The sequence below is a fragment of the Anastrepha obliqua genome, chromosome 3, assembly GCF_027943255.1.
Source record: "Anastrepha obliqua isolate idAnaObli1 chromosome 3, idAnaObli1_1.0, whole genome shotgun sequence".
Classification (NCBI taxonomy): domain Eukaryota; kingdom Metazoa; phylum Arthropoda; class Insecta; order Diptera; family Tephritidae; genus Anastrepha; species Anastrepha obliqua.
The window spans coordinates 40,250,009-40,274,687 of NC_072894.1; the positions used below are offsets into that span (position 1 = coordinate 40,250,009).

Sequence of the window (24,679 nt, forward strand, 5' to 3'; positions counted from 1 at the left end):
CTTATCAGGCGCACGTTTCCTGAACCATATGTGGCTCAGCGGACAGGGAACGTGTTAAACTGGCGCCGGTTAGGACGAGAAAGAAACGATTGGCGCACTTTGTTAAACTCGGCCAAAATCGCTTAAGCGGTTATCGCGCCAATCAAGAAGAAGTTGCCAGTTGGTAGAACTACCTGAAGGTAAATGATGAATGAAGGAGTGTCTAACTCAATACGCCTTTTCAGGCAAAATCTTTTGCTATCAAAGAAAATTACTTGGTCTGGGCATATTTTACAATTCAATCAAGGCTGGTTAAGTAATAAGACCATTGATGAATTATTTGGAGCGCGAAGAAATCCCATCAACTACGATCTTCAGCAATCATTTCATAGAATACGCCTTTCGTAAGACTGGTCAAAAATTTATACATACATGCCATTTATACTAAGGGCTGAAAATTCTATAACGAGCAGTAGATTTGGATATGAACAGGAGACTATTGGGACAGAAAATCTATTCTGATAGCAAATTAGTACAAAAATTTGCAATTTTGTGAAACCCACTGCTTGGTGGTTCTGAGTGTAACCGAGTATAATTAAGCTCTTTTTTTAATTTTAATTCTGGGTTGTAGAGTAGTAAGATTAAATTCAATTTCCGGAAATGGCAGGAGTTTTTCAAAACCAAACAAACAAAACAAGCGATTGAATTACTATTTCAAGGCGTGAGATAATTGGAAGTAACAATCAAATGCGACATCGAATTTAAACATTAACTAAAAAAATTATTTTAAGCAGGAACATCAATATTTTTCAAATCTGGTTCTAAACTGGATGCTTTCTAAGGTTGTATGCACACAAATAACATTCAGGCACCGAATTGTGGCACACGCCAATGAATGACCATTCGTTTCGAATGCTTGCCTATCCAAATATTGTCCACTTTTTTTTAATTGTTGCTAAATACACACTTTAAATATTGCTCTTTTCTTGGCTCGGTATTGTGCTGTTCTCGACTATACATAATGTTTCGTTTCCTTGACGAAAAATACAGTTAAAAGCTATTGTTACATTTGTATATTTATTCGCACATTATTGTTTGGCTTCATCCATCTTCCCAGCGACTGCTGTTTCCTTCTCCTCACGGGGATGCCTTTTCGGTTCAGGCACTGGACGTAGATATGTTATGTTTCCCTCATCTATAGCTGCCGCGCTCTGTGCGTCGGACATTGCAGACACAACGTTTGCAGTTGGTTCAGAGGGTTGAGCTTGAAGTCCTCTACGTGGACCATATTGCTGAGCTATACGCTGCATCAGCTGGGCATAGTCCACTGGCTGATTGCGGTACTCGGGATGCTCTTTGATATACTGCTCGTAAGGTACGGGTATTGGCACGGGCACAGCTGTGACTGGGTACCCAGCATCAATCAACGCCTGGAATTCGCTCTGTGTGAGTGGCTTACCGCCGGGTTGTGGTAAATGCAATTGGCGTACATCTTCGATGGACTTTGTTTTGACAGCAGTGCTACGCGTGGGTGTAGAGATGCCTGTGCCTTGCGAAACGTAAATACTCGATTGCGATGGTGCTGGAGAGGGCAAAATGTATTGTCGGCCTGGGTGTGCTTGCGATCGTGGCGGCGCTGGTGCTGAAAGTTGTTGTATATGTGCTTGTGGCTGAGGCTGTGGATGTTGTTCGGCTATCGGTGTGTTCGGATCAGGAGGGCTGGGATGGAATTGTGCAGGTGTGCTCCGGCCATTGGGTTGCCGATCATATTCGTAATACAAATGTGGGTTAATATACTTAGCTGCGGCAGGCACATTTGGGTAGTTTGGTGGTTCCTTTTCGCGCAATTTCGGTGAGGAAGTGGAAACTTTGGAGCCATATTGCTTCGAACGTAGAGATTTAGGTCTGGCTGTAGGTGTTAGTTCCTGATAGAAATACTGTGTGGGCTGTGGTTGTTGTGCGGGCGCGGGCGCCTGCGTAGCTGGATATACTACGGGTCCCAATTTCTTTGATTCAACGACGTGCTGTGGCAATTGTGTGGGATAGATGGGCGTTGGCTGTTGTAAGTTGCTGAATCTAAATAAAGACGGTATAAATGGCTGATTGTTGGCATCTACCAGAGGTGTGGGTGTGGGTTGTGAACCGCTTGGTGACGAATAAATTTTCTGCTGCACCGCATGTGGACGTGGACGTTGTATCGGGCGCGGTTGCAATTGCTGTTGTGGCACTTGATATTGTTGATGTACTACACCAGACGGTTCGTTAGAATTATCCGTCAATTGTACGGTAGAAGGTTTGTTTGCGGCCAGCAGTTTTTCAATTTCATTCTCCAATGATGACTTTGCTAGCGGGTGATTTGGCAAGGTTTTATAGCTTACTTGCGGTTGATAGTAGGCCAGCTGCGGTGGTATCTGTGGAGGAGGCGGCACCTCTGCTGCCGGTTCAGCTTGCGGTTCGACTTGTTGCTGTTGTGGCTGCGGCTGAGGCTGTGGCTGTGGCAGATATTTGGGGCCGCCGCGGTGTCTTGGTACATATTGTACGTATTCGGGCGTTGGCTCTTCGCCAAGCGATTGGGGCTGTGGTGGCGCTTGTTGACGATAACTGCCTAAACCTTGACCGATGCGTTGAGTGGGATGTGGCAAGGGTAGCGGTTTAGTAGGTGCTGGAGCCGGTGCAGTTTGCTGCTGACGGTATTGGGCTTCGTGAAAAGCACGTGCACGCAATTCATCTTCTAAAAGTTTTAGAAATTCTTCTTCAGGTATAATTTGGTAGGGCTGTTGTGATGTGCCTGGTTGGCCTAAAGGCGCCAAATGTTGCTGATGTTGCTGCACCGGAACCTGGTAACGTGGAGCAATCTGTTGGGGTGGCGCTGCATAATGTGGTGCTTGGGCGGATGTTGGATTGGGTGGCTGTATGGCGATAGCATAACGTTGCTCGGCCTCTTCGGCGTTGCCGCGGTACTGTGGTTGTGCTGCATGAGCTCGTCCCGATTTGGTACCTTTCTTCGGTTGGTGCGCAGTGTGCGGCTTTCCAGTTAATTCAGAAGCGACGGCAGACGACTTCGGGTGGTTACGGTTGATGTCTTGGAGGTAGGCAAAATGTTGGATCTGTAACAAGAGGAAACGTTAAAGAAAAATTTACTTTATTTTTATAACTTTGGGGGCTACTGATACATATACATGGTCTAGACGAATTGCTCTATATTTAACCCAATCCAAACGAGATAATGAGTAGTCACAGCTTAGTGTAACGAAGTGGCTTCAAGTAACATTTTTTAGCTTTGTATTTTGGATATTCTTTGATGAATGCATCATAGTTTTCATGGAATCTGCGGTGATCACGGCTTCCGCTTGTTTTGCTTTATCATTTGCTTTATTATTGAAAAAAAAGTGAAACCCAGAGTATTTTTTTAAGTAAAATTTACGTGTTTATTGTACCGGCATTCACACTAAACTTCAAACTCAAACTTTAAAATTAGTTAAAACAAGTAGTTTGAGTGATATTTGACTCCTCCTAATGAAGCATATTTTGGATAACAGCCATTGACAGTAAGTCTTGCACATCTTCAAAGAAATATGGGCCTATAATAAAGCCGCCAAACTTGAAAATTTTTCTTCTTTACGAAGCCAATTAATCAGAAATGCGCCTCAACACTGAAGATTAATTTCTTCCCGAAACGTGTTGAAAAAACAACAACAAAAAATAAATCGTTTGATATTTGAGAGGAATGAAATTGTTGGCTCGTTTAATTAAAATAAAAATCCATTCCTTCTTGCATAAAAAAAAAAATTTACGCTATCCAATTTTAGTGATCCGATTTCTGTCATTCTTGTTGAAGTACTTATTTTAGGTGGACTTTGGAGCTAATTTTAGCCATACGCCTTACCCATGCGCCAACATACCCATGCCCTTATATATTATTTTACATGATATTATTTATTATAAGGCTCCAATACTTCCTTGCGATTGGGAAATGTTAAATCCACTGTCGCCGGTAGGCACTACGTTGTTCCACGAAGCTAGTGTCTTAACTTTATAGACCATTGCAAACTCTAAATTCTTTTTATTTTTTTCGTACCAAGGCTCTGCTTAATCATAATAATTTTTTTAGCCTAAACCTAATGTTACGATCAGTAGTATACCTATAAATTAGTGGAAAGTTTCACAAAGTTTAAAAAAGTTTTATTCCAGAGTGTATTCGAAATTTTATACCTGGCTCAAATAATTCATAAAATGTCAATGTCAAACTCGAAGCGAGAATATTTCCACTTTTAAGTAATAATACATACATACATGTAAGTGGGCGTAATTATTGGCCGATTTTATCTATTTCAAATACTAGCACACGAGGTGTGGCTATTAAATAACGAAACCGAAACTGCTAAAGAAAAATTACGCATGCATCGAACGCGACCTTCAGCTGTTTAGCGTGAAGCACCTCTTCGCTTTCGTGCACATTAGAGCTGTTATTTTTCGCCTGACCTAAAATATTTTAATTTATTATTTTTCATTTATTGCATTAGAATAATGCATTAAGCCTAAACAAATCCAATTAGCAGCTAAGTCAGCTTTAGGAAGTGCTGTTTCATATAAAATCTGTAAAATCCGCTACTGAAACGCATACACTATGCAAAAAAGTATATGGTAATTAGTGTTTATCGCGTAAAACTCTTTTTGAGTGGTTTAGCACTTTTTAAAATGGCCGATACAACTTTAAAGATGACTAACGCCAATCGATTTCCCTGTTAAACGATTGGTAACATTACTACTTTTAAGTGTCTACCGAATATAAGGGAACTTTGGCGGTGAAGCACACCATTGTGAAACGCTGGTATAACGAGTTCCAAAAACAGTTGTTGAGCCAGAAATAATCGATGCTGTGCGTCAATTGATAACGCAAGAACGTCATGTGTCATATCGCAAATTCACTATTGCATGATCATTTGGTCGTCCAGAACATTTGTTCTCGTTGGTAGTCGCATAATTTGACTATTGCCCAAAAAAGGACTCGCCTTGATTGGTGTAATACCAATCCATGGTTTATCAGTGCATGTCGCAACTGTACCATTAGAGAAACTTAAAATAGTCATTTCAGAGTGGTACATAAATGTTTGTCCGTCAGAAGTTTTCGGAGCATTCAGGAAAACCAAATAATTAATAATTTTTTTTTTTAATATTCGCATTTCTATTTTAAGATTATTTCTTACATTAATTTAAAATATGGGTTGGTGCGTGACTCCGGAAGGAGGAGGAGCTCGGCCAAATACCCAAAAAAAGGGTGTAAGCGCTAATTGTATATTAAAATATATAATTTAAAATAATTATTCTCCATCAGTTACTGAATAACATTGCATTTTATTAATTACTTTCTTTAATATTAGAGTATTACTGATATTTGGAGGTGGGTGTAGTTATATGTTTCTACAACATTTTCAAAACCAGCCTACTTTAAGTCAAGGCGAACTTGTGTAAAAAGTTTTGTTATAATATCTAAAGAGGCCACCGGAGCGGAATGGGTTAGACAGCGACTACCATTCTGGAGAGCGTACATTTGAGTCTCCATACAGACAGCAAAATGATAGAAAAAATTTCTTTTGATAACGGTCGACCCTCGGCAGGTAATGTATTTCTACTGCGAAAAAGCTCCTCATAAAAAAACATTCGCCGTTCGAAGTCAGCTTAAAACTGGACCTACAGTGCCTACCTCTTTATATGTTGAACAACATTAAGACGCACACCACAAATAGGAGGCGGAGCTTAGATAAACACTCAAAAAGAGTGTAAGCGCCAATTTTGTATTTATACGATATTAGTTTATATATATAATATTAGTTTTGGTGGTAAATAATCCATTATTTGTGCGAAAAATTTTAGCGCGAATAGTTTAAAACTGTTTTATGATCGAACTTTAGCTCCTGGGCGGTGCCACCACTACTAGCATGCCGGTTAACTTCGATTATTTCTGTAATCTTATCGACATTTTCTTTAACATCAAAAATGCCTGAATGGAATCGGTGTAAAAATTGCACGTAATTAGCTGTTAGAGTATCGGCTCCATAAACTTCTTCTTCTTAATTGGCGCGATAACGGCTTACGCGAATTCGGCCGATCAATTGAGGCTTTGTTGTGTTTTTCATTGGGCAAGAATTTTTACGTGGCGGGTTCCAAACCCAGCGCACAACAGATATCCTGGATTGATTGGCCTTCTCACATTAGATCACTCTCAAACGGATGTTCGAGAGCTATCCAGAGGATGCTGAGACGAGGCCCGGAAGTAGTGAGCTGTTTGAACCAAATGCAGAAGAATAGTCCTGACCACTCCCAAGTGAATGGCAATCAGGTACTTTACCCACTTGCGTGGACTTCTACACAAAACCATCCGCCACCGGCGCCATAAACACCATGCACAATTTCAGCAGCCTGGCTTGCACTTTCGCCTTTATTCAAGAAAAGATGTATCGAATTTTCTCTTTGTTGACTTCCATTGTTAACACCCTGTAACAGCACAGCTGAATGGAACAAACAAAAAACAGGGAGCTATGTCTGGACTATACGGCGGGTGGGGTAACACTTCCCAGCCAAGCGTTCCAAGGTATTTTTTGACAGGTTGAGCAACATGCGGCCGAGTGTTGTCATGTTGCAAAATAACCTTGTCGTGCCTTTTTACCGTTTCCGGCCGTTTTTCTTTCAATGCCCGGCTTAAACGTATCAATTGCAGTCAGTAACGATCCCCCGTGATTGTTTCGCCCGGTTGGAGCAGCTCAAAATATACGACGCCGACCTGATCCCACCAAATGCAGAGCATGATTTTCTTGCCGTGAATATTCTGCTTGGCCGTCGACGTTGATGCGTGGCCGGGCAAACCCCATGATTTTTTGCGTTTTGGGTTATCGTAGTGGATCCATTTTTCGTCGCCAGTCACCACCCGATGCAAAAAACCCTTCCGATTTTGTCGCTCGATCAGCAATTCGCACGTAAAAAATCGCCGTTCGACGTCGCGCAGCTTCAACTCGTACGGGACCCAATGTCCTTGCTTTTGGATCATTCCCATCGCTTTTAGACGCTTGCAAATGGTTGATTTATCAACGCCCAATGATTCAGCAAGCTCTTCTTGGGTTTGGCACGAGTGCTTGTTTACCAATTCCCCCAATTCCGCGTCCTCGAACTTTTTGGGCTGGCCAAGACGCTCCTTGTCTTCGGTGTGAAAATCACCACTTTTGAATCGTCGAAACCAGTACTCACATATTGAAATGGACGGAGTATGGTCTGGGTAGGCCTCCTGCAGCAATTCACGGGCTTGGGCTGTATTTTTTTTCAAATTGAAGCAGAAAAGCAAAGCTTCCCGCAAATTGCGTTTCGACGGCACGAAAGTTGACATACTCGGAGCACGAAAACACTGCGTTGTTTATACTTCAGCGAAATGACAGAAACTGATAAACAAAGCCTAGGGATGAGGCTTTGTCATGAATATATATTCAGTATTGCCAACGCGATAAAGTGATAAATAGCGCCATCTGTGTGTCACCTTTAAAACTAATTCAACCTCCCAATACATATCCACATATGATGCAGTTCCATTATGCTTGTTACAAACGTTGTTTGAACAAAATTATAATATGATATCTTGGTGCAATAGCACGATCGAGAATAAAAAAGATGTTTCTTAGCACTTTGTTCTATTCCCATTCTTGCACCGTTGATATGAACATACGCTCACTTTGTAGGCAATAAAATTTAAAGTACATCACTAAAGTCTCTGGTAATAATAACGGTGAATAAATACATGACATACTCGTACACACTCCTCTCTTTGCTTGCAACTATCAAATAGTAAAATATTTAGTACAACCACAAGTTGTGGCATACAAATGACCTCAAAAGTCAAAGCGGCGAACAAATTATTAAGACTTAGGAGTTAGACAGCGTACTAAAATCAAAAACAATAACAACACAGCGAATGCCAGCTTCATTGCAATTCATTTCAAAACGCAAAGCAAACATAGATCGGTGAGAATTTTGTGGCATCTACAGGTAAGTAGATGAGAAACAAATATAAATCAACAAAACAAACGTATTGTACATACTCGTATATATGTATGTGTGTATAAAAGCACTTGGAGGAGTCGCAATGTTGTAATCGATGAGTAATAAAAAGCGATTATGTATGCATGTATGCATGGCGCTTGTATGCGAGTATGTATTGTTATAATGTTGTATTGAAAATTTATACCATATTTATCTCATTAAATTAATGTCTCTGTTAGGTTTTAGTTTTCAATAATTTTTATACATACGAGTAGATACATACATATGTTGCTACCGAATTCACATAATTAAAATAATGAGGTGCTCTACAAAAATGAAGAAATTTTATTGTAGGCTTAGTGTACGCAATACGAGTATCGTATGTAACTATGGTAAGTACATACCATAGGGCATACAAATGTACATTAGGGTTAACATCTTTTTGGTTGCCGTTCGGAAAAGCTCAGAAAAGTATGTCCTTATCGACCAATTTAAATGTTTTTACTAACTCATTATAAGGGATCAGAATAGAATATGAAACGCTTACAGAAAATAAGTACATAGCTGCAGCAATATATAGAGGAGCGGAAAGGCTGGAAATGGCTTGCATAAAAGCTGCAGGAACAAACCTTAAGATATCTGCTTTCGGAATGCATGAAGCTGTGAGGACTGAAATTCAAGGGTGCAGGAATTTTATTGTGTTTGATTTCCGTGGTACAGCTAAACCTTTTTTTAAATTTCCTTACCTAAAATTAAATTTTCTATCGATTTATGGGTATGATCTTTTAGGGCGGATCCTCGAATAAGACGGGAAAAAGATTTAAAAAGTTACACCTTCGGTTGGGCAATCGGACGTGTTTCGACTTTGGACGTAAATTTAACATATTTCTATTATAGCTAACGACTTTAGCTTACAGATAGCTTCCTAAAATTTAATTTTCTATCAATTTATGGGTATAACTTAAAAAAAAAACATCCTCGAACAGGACGAAAAAAAGATTTAAAAAGTTACACAATCGGTTGGGATGCCGGGTCTGGCCAGAGCCCTATGTATATTTACGCACATTTGTATGGAAATAAGTGGCAAATGCGGCACATTTATAATTCATTTTTAATTTCCTACCTTTTCCATTGGCTTTGGCATGCATTGAGCTACCTACAGAAGCAAAAACTATTTTGGTCTGCGACAAAAGGAGTTTTTTGTTTTGTTATTTTTTGACTCATTATGAAGAAGGTTGAAGAAAAAAAAGTTGATTATAATGAAATTTGTGGTAAAATATGAAATGATATTCATTTAAGGATTCGGTAGAAGGCAAGCAAAACATGTATCAGAGATTTTTGAGTGCTGTTGACATACTGCATTCTTGCATACAATACAAACGAGTTTTTCAACGAAGCTTTTCGCGTCCTTGTCGTCAAAGACGACAATCTCTCTTCGCTGTGAATGCATCGGCACCGGTGGGTTGGTTGACTAAAATATTCCCAGGGATAGTTATTGGTTTGTTGGTGGGATTATTCATCCGATTTTCGATGTTTGCATGGACCAATGTGTTCGATAAAGTCGTCTAAAAATTCGGTGCCCAACGGAGGGTTAATGATATGATAAAATGCTCAGATTTATTCATTCTACATCTTGGTTCGAATACGAGCGGGGATTTAACCTATGTGGCATCACAATCGACCAACTTACGGGCTTAGTGAAGGCTAAAATAATTTAACGCACGTTTACCTGGAAGCCCAGAGTTAAAAAGAGGTTTTAAAGATAAACAAAATTACTCTTGGTTTTTATCTTCTTCATTACATGCATTTTTTCATTACTCCTTTCTTACTTGAATATTTTTATCACAGTGCTTGATGTTATTGAAAATTATTTGTGTTGAATTCGAAGAAAAATATCCGTTATCAACTTTAACAGAGAATTTGTACCGAACCATCTAGATAATAGGCGTACCAATCATCAATAAGGGGTAATAAAGCATTTAAGTACTCTTCAGGTCTTTTATTCACTATCCGAAAATTTAAAATTCAAATTCATAAAACTTTAAAATTCAATAAATTGACTCATTTTTCTTTCCTGTGGCAGTTTATTCTTACGCAGAATTAAACGAATGATTTTCATGTACGACCATGCGAATAGGGCTGCCATCGAAGCGCGTCGTCTTTATGCTGAGAGTATTTACATCAAAATTTTCCATGTACATAAGTAGGCGTAGGTGTAGGAGTATTATGGCGTACAATATCGCCAGATTTAAATCCTACATTCTTTTAGCTTATGGTAATCTTGAGAATAGCGCTAAAGAGCTGCCATTACGCATTAGTCAAAAGTATGCGTAGTTATGTGAATATGCATGTGAATTTGGACTGCAATTCCCACAAGTCTGGTGATTGTTTTATTTCTTCCCCCATTGCGAGTATTAATTTGCAGTTTCCCAGCTAGTGTGCGAGTAGAGCTTTTCAGCATTATTATTTGATTCGCGCATGCTCATGCATGCATTTTTTTTTTGTTTCCCTAAGAGTGAAATTACAGAAATTACTACATTTTCATAGTATTTATGATGCAAGATAGTGTCGGTTATTACGACTATATTTGTACTTGTGGCATACTCTTGTTTTCCGTTGTTTTGTTTTCTTTTTTAATATAATTATCCGCATTATCATTTTTCACTGTAGTTACTTGCCAAAAAAAAAAAAAAAATGGTCGTGACTTACTTCAACAATAGTTGTCATTGCTGGCACGCGAAGAAAATACGCAACGGAAGGTGTTTGTTTCCTCTGAGAAATATTTAAACAAAAAATAGCGGTATAAAAATTACCTCAATTAGTTATTATTTTAAAAATTAGTGTGCCTTAAGACATTATTTTATTTCGGTCAAGGTGAGCTATTAATAAAAGCAAGCAGGGCTACGCAGTTTTTATTATATAAATAAAATGACTAATACCTCTACATCCATAAAAAGAAAAGAGTGACAACATCAGCCTTATTGAAGTTTGTTAAATTTCTTAAAGTCGCTTGTTATTGTAGATAACAAAAGATTTAAGCGACAAACCTCATTTCGAAATTCCATGCATTTTTAAATCAAAAGCTGCTGGATTTAAATCAATGATATTTGAGATTAACTATATAACATAAAATATCGTATTCAAGTTTACTTATTGCCATTATATCAGTTTAACCTTTGTGGTATAGGTCTGTAATCGGCATACACAAGTACAATATGATCCACCTACGTGGCTACTATTTTTTATTTTTTGATGAATTGCTCAAATTGATTACACGAGTATGCAGATTAAAAGCTTTTCTGGCTGCCATTTGACCTCAATATCATTTAAACTAATATTTTACCAATCAAAGTCATTACAATAGGAATCATATAACGTGAGATGGATTTCATTGCTTACTCAATGTTTAAGCTAATTAGAAGTAAGATGCAGTGACGCCAAATGAAAAACGTTTTATTTCGTTTTATGGCAACTAAATCTGCATATCTACGCAGAGTTTACATTGAACTTGAATAATTTTTAATCGCTTTTGAAGGCAATATTTTAAGGTAAGATAACACTAGGATAGATTGGCTGCTCAGCAACTCTTCAAAACAATTATCTTTGTGGATAGAGAGGCCCATTGCGGCGCCCAGAAGAGATTTCTCTAACCCTATTCCTACATTTTGTTAAACCACACTTAACTCATAGCAAAGCCCATCAACCCTTCCAGCCAGAATATGCCTACATAAACTATGCAGTTTTTCGCTGCCGTGCTGGTTACGGGTTCACTAGCAGTCTAGAGTTCCAAATCCGGCGATCATATGACCAATAAACCAGTGTCACGTAGCTGAGAAGATCAAATATTATTTTTGTAGAACATCGCTAAGTGCTGTGTTCGTCATGTTAAATTGAATACGATACTCGACAGATTCTTAAAGTTCCCTTACAGACCAGTTATTTTTAGATTGACGCTGTACTATCAAAGAGATAATAAAGAGTTTCAATATAATAGATTGGCTACTCTTCAAAAGAATTGTCTTTGAGGACAGAGTGGTCCATTGCGGTGCACAGAGGAAATTTCACTAACCCTATTCCTACCTTTTGTTAAACCATACTTAACTTCTAGCAAAGCCCGTCAGCCCTTCCAGCAAGAATATACCTAATTTTTGGAAGTCCCAGTAAGATCTGTGTTTTTCATTTATCGAGCAAATTGAATGTGATATCCGACAGATTCTTAAAGTTCCCTTACATACCAGTTATTTTTATATTGATGCTCTGCTATCGAGGAGATAACAGAGAACTTCAATATTCCTAAATATATTTTTTGAATTTGTCGTTATTGACCTAAGGCTGTTGATAGCAACCAACTATATTCAAATTAGACGACGCGACTTTTCTTGGTGCGAGGTCCAGTATGCTTACCAGCTTTTCCATCATTTAAATCACTTAGATCCCAACCGGAAAACATTAAAGTAGGCTGAAAGTCTGAAATTTCTCTTAATGAGAATTGCTGAGGAAGACATCCGATTCCGTTCCAAAATTTATTGATAAACCAGTTGAAAAAGTTGGAATCTAATCAACGCTAAAGTAGACACCCGTGATTTCATTGTCATGAATTCTATATGTGACCATCTTTTCTACTTAAACTTCGCACCTATTTTCAGCGAACTTTCTTTAATACGCATATCTCTAAAGGCGAGTTGGTAATTTTCGCATTTAATGAATAATGTTTAGTATTTGGAGGTAAAGTTAGGTTAACTTGACTGATTCATTCATTCACAGCATTACAACACGGGGTGCGTCAAAGCTTTCTTCACAAAACTCCACCAAAGTGTTCCATCGCTTGCTTTTCCTTCGTAGTTGCGAATTCCTATTGCTCGTTCAATTCCGAGGTGTACCTAATTCTGTAGCTTCCATCTTAATTTTTAATGGGTCCGAACACTTTCCTTAAAATTTTTCGAAGTTAGCAATAAACGCACTGCCATTAATTTTCATAGTCCACACCTCGCAACCATATGTCAATATTGGTCGTATAAGAGTTTTATACATGGTCAGCTTCGTAGATCTAGATAAAAGGTGAGACCTGAACAAATTAAGGTGTGAATAGTACGCTCTATTGGCGGCGTTTTTCTAATAGCGGTCGCCCCTCGGCAGGCAATGGCAAACCTCCGAGTGTATTTCTGCCATGAAAAAGCTCCTCATAAAAATATCTGCCGTTCGGAGTCGGCTTGAAACTGTAGGTCCCTCCATTTGTGGAACAACATCAAGACGCACACCATAAATAGGAGGAGGAGCTCGGCCAAATACCTAACAGAAGTGTAGGCGCCAATTATTTATTTTATTTATTTATTGGCAGCGTTGACGCGATCTTGACTGATTAGTAATGGTCTCATATCACCAGAATTAGTCTTTAGTGTTGTTTCATAATGCACTGTCTCGCAAGCTTTAGTACTTGTGGATTGCTGATCCTCTGGTTCACGATATCCCTCAATGAAGGGACGAACGCTGTACGAAGGTGGCTTAATTGTGATCTTCCAATTGTTGGAAAGGGATACAGGAGGTGCTCCAGGATCCCTCATATATTGCCTTCGACACAAGCAAGAGTACCTTACGCTGCAGTAATTTTTTATGAGATGCTTTTTCATGGCAAAAATACACACGGAAGCTTCTGTTGCCTGCCGAGGGGCGATCGGTATTAGAAAACACAATTTTGGTGTTTCACGGAGGTTTGAACCTACTTTATATATATAATTGGCACGTACACCCTTTTTGGGTGTTTGGCCGAGCTCCTCCTGCTATTTGTGGTGTGCGTCTTGATGTTCCACAAATGATGGTGTTGAACCTACTACGTACTCCGAATTCCGTTTGATAGTCCCGCACCAACCCATTCGGTTATGGTAACCTTAATATGCATATAGGTAATTTGTTTAGGTAATGTCTATTTGCAGCAGTCTAACTGAAGCCATGAGCGGGCCCAATTCTGTTGCCGTTCTCTCACAATTAGTCTCTGTTGGAATTACTCTCACAATTTTGCTTCGGATACCAAATCTTGTAATATGTCATCCTTGAAGCAGAAGTGAGATAAATATGTGTAGATATATGTACTTGTATATAAAAATGACGAAAATAATTGAATGACAATCTGTCTGTCCGTGCACACTATAACTTAAAAAACAAAAATTTACATATCTGCTCGAAACTTGGAAATATTTAGAGTTCAGCTCAATGTAAGATAGTATTGAAAATGAAAAAATTGATTTATAATCTCGTCCCACCTTCCTATAACGAAAATTTTCAAATTCCAAAGTGTCCATACTATATTTCGTGCATAAAAATTTGCCTAAAATTGGTAGGGATGAGCTTAAAGACTATATCCATTTATATAAAACTTTTGAAAAATTAATACCTCAAACTTATGATCACGTCATATTTGGTCTTATACAAAAATAAACGAACTCAGGCGTCCACGTTTCATATCCCTTAAAGGATAACATTATTTGGCTCAGTGTAAAGGAAAACTTCGTCGTATCTAAGGAAGCCCTTTCTATTTTAAATTTGGTCTATGAAAAATCAAGCATGGAAGTCTACCACACTACTTTTAATAATAATAAATCATTTTTATATATTTTATACCCATTTGCCGCTCTTCCCGCTCAGGGATATAGAAGAATTTTATTTTCTTCCAGCTGATATCTGCATGTATGTTTTTGATTACGACCTGCATCAGATACACTGAATTCGGTTTCGTCCGAACGTAGACACTTACTTTCATATTGAAGTAACTTTTGAAAACATATTAACCCAGTGTTTAACAGAATTTCGCCGCATGATCCCGGATATATGAATATGCACGTTTTAAATACAATTATTTAATAATATCAGAGTTATTGGTGCACTTTCCTATGCAAATTTCGCCCATCTTGTTTACTATATCCTCCATACATAATATACAGGGTGTCTGGTGGCAGAATTAGGTTTTAAATTTAAAGTTTCTTGTTAAGTGCTAGCGTATGTGCGGAGAGGCGACGGTGTTAATATTGTTATTGGTGCCTTTATTGAGACACCATGTCGCAGTGGACGGGTGAGCAACGTGCGTTTTCAAGGCCAATGCTTTTTGTGCAACTGCTCGTTGTAGATTTTGTTTCTGTTACAATATTAGACGTTTAAATGATATCCTAAGTGAAGATTTGATTCATTCATGGAGGCAAAGGTTCCGGCAACAAGTTCGGTATCAATACGTTCACGGCTGGGGCCCAGCCGGATATCGAGAACAAATGAAAATATTGAACTCGTCACTATACGTTTGCGCGATAATTCGCGTAATTTCGTGCGCAAGAGAGCGGCTGCCCTGGGACTTTCAGTAACTGTTGTGCATGAAAAATTGAGAAAGGATCTTAGACTTCACTCCTTCATAATTCATATCGTGTAAGCGCTTAAGACTAACGATTACAATTTCCGTCAAAATTTCTGCGAGACAATGGCCCCTATTATGAGCAACATTCGATCTTCGACTGTAGTCGAAAGTGCTGATCGAACGAATTTTCATTTGGTATTATGGTGCTCATTCGTTGAAGAATAGGACTATTGTGAATTTCGATCGCTCGACGCATTTACAATAGATAATTTTTTCTCAGCTGATACAGCAAATCAAAATAAAAGAAAAACCGATTGTGTTGAAATTCTTTGCTAACAACATTTTTAAAAGTTAAAAAAAGTATTTTTTGTGAAAATGAGTACAGCGGAGTTGTGGTTCGACGATTCATCGGACGATGAAAGATTAGTAACTAGCTAGAAGTAGAAAGCAGTTGAGGGGCGTATCCAACTCCCTAGAAATGGCTTCCACTGAGTAAGTTTAGAATTTTCAAAATGTGTTGACGTACTTAATATTACAGAAATTTCCTTACAGATTTTGAAAGAACTTTAGATTATCTAAAGAGGTGTTTATGAACCTACTGTCCAGTACAGAAAACCAGTTGCAGCAGTGCACCCGAGCCAAATCCATTCCAAAGATGTTAAAGCTAGCCACAGTTCTGCGATTTTGTGCTCAGGGATCGTACCAATTGAGTATTGGTAATGAAGGTATGCTAGGACTTGCTCAACCCACTGTGTACGATGATGCTGAAGATATTGAAGTGGAGTCAAATAACGGAGAAGTAGAAAACATAAGAAATGAAATTTTGAGAATATTATAGAAAAATCTAAAAAGTATTAAATAGAAACCTTTACGCCACAGTTTCTGTTTTATTTTTGTTATAAATTTTCTTTATTCAATTATTCGTCATTCGAAAAAAATATGTATTTCAGTTCCTCTATGTATTTCAGCCCATACCTACCAAGGGAAAAAATGTATTTCTATAAACATCACAAAAACAAAACCATTATTAACCTTAATCCATTTTGTTGCCGTTCTCTCTGGTGCTCTAAGCAATTCAGCTCCGTTGTAAATTCCTCCCATTTTTTTACTGCTTGAACTTTGGTGCAAATCCTTTTTGCGAATTGTGGATTCGCCTTTCTAATTATTGTTTGGTACTCACGACTTTCGACCTGCATAAAATTAACAAAATTAGTATATATTTATTATTTGGTTACTATAAAACCATAAATAATCGCAAACAACTTACATTTTAACAAATTTTCCCACAATACGCTACACGATCGAAAGCAAAATTGCATTCGACTCTAAATTCGGTAAACAACGAAAATTTCGATAGGGTTGCACCGCTCATAATACCAAATTGACATTCGATTTTCGATCTTCGACAACCGGCGAATATCGAAGATCGAATGTAACTCATAATAGGGGCCAATGTTGGATTTTGATGATGATTTCGTAAGGAGTGACGAAGCCCATTTTGATTTAAATGGAGGTGTAGGTAAACAAAATTTCCGTTATTGATTACCTAAAAGACAGAACGTAGTGGGTTCTTCATCAACGGCCACTTCACAGTCCCAAAAGTTTGGTTGAAGGTTTGGTGTATTGTCCAGCAGTTGAACCATATTGCTTTGAAAATCGGCGAGGCAAGCAATTTCTGTGGACGGTGTGTTTTATCGGCTTATTATTTATTATTTTCTGCCTTTCTTCAAAAACACATATGCTTTCAGCAAGATGGCGCCACGCTGCATACGGCCACAGAGACCATAGCGACATTGCGTTATTACTACTGTAATAAACCCGATCTTAGCCCTATGGACTGTTTTCTGTGGGCATAATTCAAAAGTAAAGTCTATGAAACAAACGCAGCGACCATCTCAGCATTAAACATTAGAAAATATCCTTTGCGAGATTAATGTCATCCCGACATCACTTCTCCAGCGAGTGGCACGGAGGCCAGATTCCAAGAGCGTATTCGACGTACGGTCAAAATATAGGGGAAGTAAATAAAAAAAGAAAAATCCGCACTTGACTTCTTTGTAATTTTTATTGAAATAATCTTTTATCATCAATAATTTTGGTTTTTTTAACTTAGCTTTCAACTCCTAACTCTGCCACCGGACACCCTGTATTTATATTTTGCTAACCCGATATATATAAACATTCAACTCTGGAGAAAAACCTTCGTTTAGCATAGTGAAATAACATCGCCAGCTTTACGGATTTGCCAACATGTTAATTGTGTTTGACCGCTGTGCAGTGCAAAGTATTATGAAAACGCTTAACTTCAAGAATCGTGCAAGTAAAACCAGTCACGACTGCGACCTGAGTACAAATTTGCGCTTTGAAAGCACTTTGTTGCTAGTGTTGTACACACACACACACAAAGAGCAACTGGCATTGCAATCAATGAATGAATCTCTGTCAACGAAACGGATGAGTCGTTTTACCCTTTCGAATTCAATGAACAAGAAACAAAGCGCAAATAAAAGCAGCAGAAAAATGTTAGCAACAGTCATCGTAAAACAAATCCCAATATCGCTTGCCTAGCTTCGCGACTTAGGTCGGAGTTGTTTTTGTTTTTGTTATTTGGCTCAGTTTACGGTTGAAATCTTTATCTGAGACAGCAGCGCCTTTACAACAAACTAAAACAACTACTTCATTGCAGTCGCGTTGCAAACTTTAAATTATCTAATTAACATTTGTGTTGTTGTGACTTTTATATATGTATGTGGCGCACAATTTGAAAGCAGCAACAACTCGACAACAGTGACAACAACACTGTCATCGCATTTGTCGTCAGTCACCATTCGTCACCCCACTTACCTCTTGACTCTGCTCCAGTAATTGTGTGCTATGTGGCCGTATTGTTGCCGGATAATTACGCAACTGCGGCGGCTGATGATCTTCGTGCTGCTGGTGTTCATGCGGTGCGATAGGACGTATGATGAATTGGGTTGGTTTTGGGCCATAAATGGTTTCCTGTGGATTTTCCGGATCGTCAGCGCCAAGAGTGTCGGAGCGGTGATTCGCATAAACAGCTTCATCTTTAGCGCCAATTTGACGTTTATCTTTCGCCGTTTCATCGGACGTTGGCGATGTGGCTAAAGTTGATGTAAGCGATGTAGTCTCAGGTAGCGATGCTACCGAGGTCAGCTCAACGTTGCTCGCGGTTGATTTGATTTCGCTGGTTGTTTCAGAGTGGACAGTAAAAATGCCTGGAACAAAATAAGAAAAATTTTGAAATGATAACTGAGTCTTGGAAAGAAGCGCTTAACTCCATAAAATTTGCTTAAGAAAATCAACTGGCTTACAAAATGTAAACAGAAAGAATGGTTTCAAAGCTGAAAATTGTGAATATATGAAATGCAAGGGTCCTTTGCGTAATCCAAAAAAAGTGATTCTGCCTTATCTCTGTCAAAAGCGGAACAAGCAATCATAAAAGGAAGCGGTCTCTCGTTGTAGTGGCAGCATTTCACGGAAAGCAAGAGAATAACGAGGGAAATATGAATTGAGATGCAGTTTTGTTTTATTTGACAAGTGAACGAAAGGATATTACTATTCTAGGTGGTAATCGTACTTTCGGTAATGCTTCCACTTCTCGACAGTGAGGCGGATTATGAAACTCTAATCATCATAAAAGTATGCCGAGTTCAATTATCGGAGCTCATAATGAAAAAAGTATTGAAGAGAATACCAATACATAGTACCAATATTTAATACGAAAGCGAATCATTAATTCGATTGCAAAAGGTTTAAAACGGGTAGCAGCTCATCACAAAAGTCTCCTATTGACATTAAGCGTTGGCTTTCATCTGGAGAAATCGACCTATATTGGTAAAGTGAAATGGGTTTGAAAGTTGAGGCAGGTGTCCATTTTGAAATCCTCAGGCTAATTTTTCTTTTTTTAATACGGTGAACAATAAATGCTCGTTACTAAGGTATTAGTCAACAACCCATCCCCAATAACGAAATTTTCGCGAGTTTCTGCACTTATTTAACTAATTTCCAGAGAAATTAGTGGATATGCATGTCGCATACACTCTTTGTTGGCTGCTTGACATAGCTTGTCCTTAAATTTGTGATGTGCGCTTTGATGTTGTTCAACAAATCGAAGTACCCAACAGTTGTATGCCATCTTCGAGCAGCAGATGTTTTTTATGAATAGATTTTTCACCGTTTTTTTCTTCACAATAAATTCACTATGTGATTTTTGTGCGGAAGTATTTTCCCGTAACAGAAAAATTAAACCGTTTTCATACTTCGCTCCCTCTTATGGGAGGCTTTCAGCCGAAGCATGAACGGCTTAAACTCGAGGCATGCCTTTGAAAATTCTGGAAAAAAGTTATCTGTAGGATATACGGTGTAGCTATTAGGGGCTTCACTTAGTGATTCATATGGTCTACAGAATGTAGATGGTTCAGGATTGAAAAAAATTGATGGAGGTGGTAGCTGAAGAAAACGGTTTGCATTTGAAAACTCCAGTAGTGACTAGTTATGGTTTCAATTGGTCTTTTTAATTGGCACGAGATGGATCAAATAATTTCAGTCGATGATCATAGTGCCAGTAGAAGAGATTAAATGCCAATGTCATAGGAAATACTACTTAAAGACAGTCTATTAAAAATATAGTAATTTATATATCTAATTGAATATTACTTCCAAATAATGCCGCTATTCGTGGGTTGAAATTTCAATAGGAATTCAGACTTCTGACTACTAAAGTTATGACTAAATCTACATGCGATATGAGGACATTGAGACATAAGTATTTATAAGTTAAAATAATATATTAAAAATGAATAAAAGCGTTGAGGTAACAGAAGAATTATAATGTATGTGGCGTATGAATTAAATTTGCTTTACTAAATCGTAAATCCGCCGCCGTAGCCGAATGGGTTGGTGCGTGATTACCATTCGGAATTCACAGAGAGAACGTTGGTTCGAATCTCGGTGAAACACCAAAACTAAGAAAAACAATTTTCTAATAGCGGTCGCCCCTCGGCAGGCAATGGCAAACCTCCGAGTGTATTTCTGCCATGAAAAAGCTCCTCATAAAAATATCTGCCGCTCAGAGTCGGCTTGAAACTGTAGGTCCCTCCATTTGTGGAACAACATCAACACGCACACAACAAATAGGAGGAGGAGCTCGGCAAAACACCCAAAAAGGGTGTACGCGCCAATTATATATTATATATATTATATAAATCGTATTTAGCGGATTTATGGAATATTTGTTCCAAAAATCAAAGATTAGCTGTGGTAACTTGAATAAAATGTAAGTAGTAAATAATAGTGACTAGTGATTGTTGGAATAAATTGAATGGAATTCCGATATGATTTCTCTAAAACTTTTCTGAAACGGTTCAGCATAAAAATATATTATTATATATATATTTATATACATATATTTTTATATGTTCTTTTGATTTATTAGGTACAGCTGCCTCAAAAAGGGTACTTTTGGACAGTTCAGTAAAGGAACTGTTGATTGTGGTATATTAAAAACCATAAAATAGGACAGGGTAAGAAAGTGTGGATACTTGTTGACAATAAATTTCTACAGATGGTAAACATTGAATAGCAGAAGGACATTTTTCTCCGGCTTCTTGTGGCTAATACTTTTTGAGGCCATGGTGACTGCCATGCGCTAGTGAGCAGAATAGGTTTCAATGGCATGTGAAAATCTTTAATATTTTAAAAACTATATTAAGTCTTGTTATACTCTAAAAGCGCCTTTAAATAGGACTCTAGCTAAATTTATTCAATATTTCTACTTGCATTTTTTTATTTCAAGAGGCATGCTAGCTCTATTTTAAGCTATCATTTTAAGTAACTTAAGTTAGTCCTCTTAGTCAGTAAGAACTTTGTATTCATTGGCCAAAAATAAATCAAATAAATTTGAAAGCGTGTGTAAAAAGTGAGAGCAAAGATATTTGAGTCTAAGCCTAGAAAAGTAGGACAGCTGAGGAGATGTCTGTCTCATCATCTTTTATGCACCTGCAGTTTACGAGTATACAATAACATTTTCTTTCCCTCGCATGGATTTCCAACAGAGGGAACTAGCCTCAATTTTTTTCTGCAACTATGGCTAGCTCTGAATTGACTCTCCCAAGAGTAAATCGCAAGTATCTAAAGAAATCCTTATCCTCCAGTGATGCAAAGGTAGCTCTTCAAGGATAATCTGTCTAGTCAACTTACCAGATTTGCAGTTTTCCTTGTAGACGAATCATTGGATGAATAACTTCGTTCCACTTCGAACGTTCCTTTCTTGAGGCGATATGTGTAGAGAAGGAGTCGCAGAAGCCAACATCGATGCACACTAGTTAGTTTATGTGAGAATGAGCTTATCGTTTCTGAGAAGTTTGAAATGCTCGGAATTTAGAACAAATCTGTAGCACTTGTAACCAAATCACGACGCGGACAACAACAGTTTCTTCTACTATGAAAAAGCGTATCATAAAAATTGTCTGCCTTTTAGGGTTTATATAAATCTATAGGTCATTCCTTTTGAAAGCCTACATAAGAATGCAGGGAAGGGATGTTAAGCGGAAAAGCTTCTCTTTCGGAAGCAGTACGTTTTGCATCTTTCAGCGATTTTTTATTAGTTTCGTCATGAGGAAGTAATGGCTAAAGTTCTCACATTTGAAAGGCAAAGAGCTCACGAAAATGTGCGCACTAACGTAATGCATGTCATTGAAAATTCCCTAAACTTATTGGTAAGGGTAATAACAGGTTTCATACTTATGATTCTGAAATGATTCGCCAATCCATGTACTTAAGCCTGCAACTTCCTCGAGAGTCAAAAAAGCTGGATTGATAAAATTAAAATTCAAAGCAATGGTAATTTTTTTCGATATTCATGAAATTATGTACTTTTACTGGAAGAGCTCACTAATATTCAATAAAAACGCATTCATTTTCTGGTTGAAGATTTGAGACCATTAAACCGTTAAAGAGAAAACGGCTCGCGTCGTACTTAAATAAGCTCATAAGACTCGCTAACTGTCTCGAACAATGGAAGATTCATGACGCGCATTGTATGTATGTATATTGCAGAGAACAGAGTGAGTTCTACCTCTTCATATTCACATACTTAGAGATATTTTAATTTTAATAAAATTTTATGATATAGTTAGAAAATGTATAACTTTCTTAGCAAGAATCTACTGTTAACTATTTTTGTTATTTTTTATATATTCAATTTTTTCCATCTTTCGTCCCTACTTACCAATAATGAAACAGCAAATAAAAAGTTTTCGCTTCATTTTGTGGGTTTTTTAATCCACAGCTGCAAGGGTCCAAGCACTTAGTTTTATGATTTTATGTAAACAACTATCGAGGCGCTCGTTGAAAGGACTAGTATATCAATACAATTTGTCTGCACCTTATCGCACTTAATCAATCACGAATCAATCAATCCAACAAGAAAGTGACAACATCCTAAGTATCACTCAACATTGTCTTCTAAATTTAAGCACAATTCGCGCCGGCGTGCAGAATTGTTCGCCTCACCGTCTTTTCACACAACAATGACACTGTAATAAATGAGCGCAAAAAATTTTGTTACGCTTAGCATTACAAAACTTTGCACATTAAATTAGTTTTTTTAATTTTTTTGCTTTGTCACTGTTTTAAGTTTGTGCTATTTTTTATATATATATATATTTTTTTTTAAATTTAGCAAATCGCTGTCACAATTGCAAGTCGTGCTTTATAGCACTGGCAAAGTGCAATTTACTAGACACACCAAAAAACAATGGTATTACTCAAGTAAAGAAAATTGCAGTATCCGTTGCCGTAAGGCACAAAACTACAAAAACAAAAATAAAAAATAAACAAAAATTTTAAATTCCAAAGTTTGAACGAACAAACTTTATTTAGTCCGGCAGCAGCGTATCCGTGTGAAAGACGAGCACGGGTAATTTTTATATGCTGTTAAGCAGAACACGACGCGTTTAAAAGCTGTTTGCTTGGCAAGTAAGTAGTAGTTGAGTGTTGCACGACCGAAAGACGAATCTTTGAATTGCGCTGCGGCACTGGCATTTATAAAAATTTGCACCCAAAAGAGACCATCGCCTGAGACTATCGATCGATCGTTGCGCTGTTGTGCAGTTGCGGCTTTGTAATGTCAGCGCTGAACTTTGGAGCGTCGTCAGAGAAGCAACAATGGCCAAGTTGAAGCTGCTACATGCAACAAACAACAAATTCGCTGGCGTCGCTCTTGCCTGAGTTGTTGTTGTTAACTTTGCTTTGTACTTAATTTTTTATACTTTTTATGCTTTCAATTGAAAACGAAAGGTGTAGCGTAAAATTTGGTAGCAGCAGCAGCGATTACTTAGGGAAAGACAGCGGCGAGGCCAGCATAAAAGCCAAGCAGCGCTAGCTCTGCGGGCTGCGACGTCGACACCTACCTGTGCGGTTGAGCTTCATCACTGCTGACTTTGGGTTATAACACCCTAGTTTGTCTGCTTATGATTGCTAGCAACTAGAAAAATACATAGTATGCGACTAAGTATTAAAATAAAAGCAAATGAAAAAGTGAGTAAAAATCTGAAATTAATTTCATTCGACTAGGTTGAGGTGCGCTGAGATTATATGATGGTAGTGGGTTGGTTTGTTGTTGAAGTTTGCAAGTCGCAATTTGACAGATTTAGGAAGTGGTCACGTAAAATGCCCTCACATAGTCGTTACGTTAAGCCACAGCTGACAGTAGGGAGCTGCTTTTTTGTTTTTTTCGCACTTTAAGCATTTGTTTGCCTACGGTTCCTTGTTAGCTGATGTCTCTGTTTGGTTGCTTTGAAGGGGTCACATTATTGTTTGTGGTTGCAGCTGCTATTTTACTTTTACCTGCTGCTGACATTTCATTGCTACATTAGTATTGTTGCTGCACAAAATCGTGTGGACATTTTTTGTTTTGACTTTGGATGCTTTTATCCAACTTATCGACTGCGTTACCGTCCACGTCGGCTGTGGCGTGCGTGCGATTGCGCGATTGTGCTATTAAATTGTCGCATTTCATTGTTATTGCATTTATTGTTGTGGTTGAGGCGAAAAATAGTTTTTTTATTCATTAGATTTTTATGTAGCAATGCATATAATAGGTAGTTTTATTGTGTGTTACAATTTTTTTCCGTTTATCAATGCCGCTTTTCAGGTTGCTCGCTTAAGTCTTTTGTATTTGGAAGGGTTTAATTATGTGCTTTATATGCTTGTGCGCGCCTATGACGTGTACAAATGTGCAAGGTTGCCAAAGATTGCTAGCCGTAATTAGCATTTATTAGTGCAAAATTGAGCAGACCGCAAGATGACAATTAAATT

The 24,679-nt window shown here is 38.0% G+C and overlaps 1 protein-coding gene across 1 annotated transcript; it reads right to left on the reverse strand.

The window, feature by feature from the left end:
- Positions 1-822: 822 nt before the first annotated feature.
- Positions 823-22,674, reverse strand: LOC129241306 (trithorax group protein osa-like). Its single transcript, XM_054877556.1, has 3 exons — positions 22,590-22,674; positions 18,185-18,576; positions 823-3,086 (listed from the first exon to the last, which is right to left on the reverse strand). The coding sequence occupies exons 1-3, from the start codon at positions 22,624-22,626 to the stop codon at positions 1,068-1,070; spliced, it is 2,448 nt and encodes an 815-aa protein (XP_054733531.1). The 5' UTR covers positions 22,627-22,674; the 3' UTR covers positions 823-1,067.
- Positions 22,675-24,679: the final 2,005 nt, after the last annotated feature.

Coding starts and splice junctions, on each gene's coding strand:
- LOC129241306 (XM_054877556.1), bottom strand. CDS start 22,626: ATGAAGCGAAAACTTTTTATTTGCTGTTTCATTATTG. Junction 18,577..22,589: donor TATTTGCTGTTTCATTATTG/GTAAGTAGGGAC, acceptor ATTTTGTTCCAG/GCATTTTTACTGTCCACTCT. Junction 3,087..18,184: donor TACTGGAGCAGAGTCAAGAG/GTAAGTGGGGTG, acceptor CTCTTGTTACAG/ATCCAACATTTTGCCTACCT.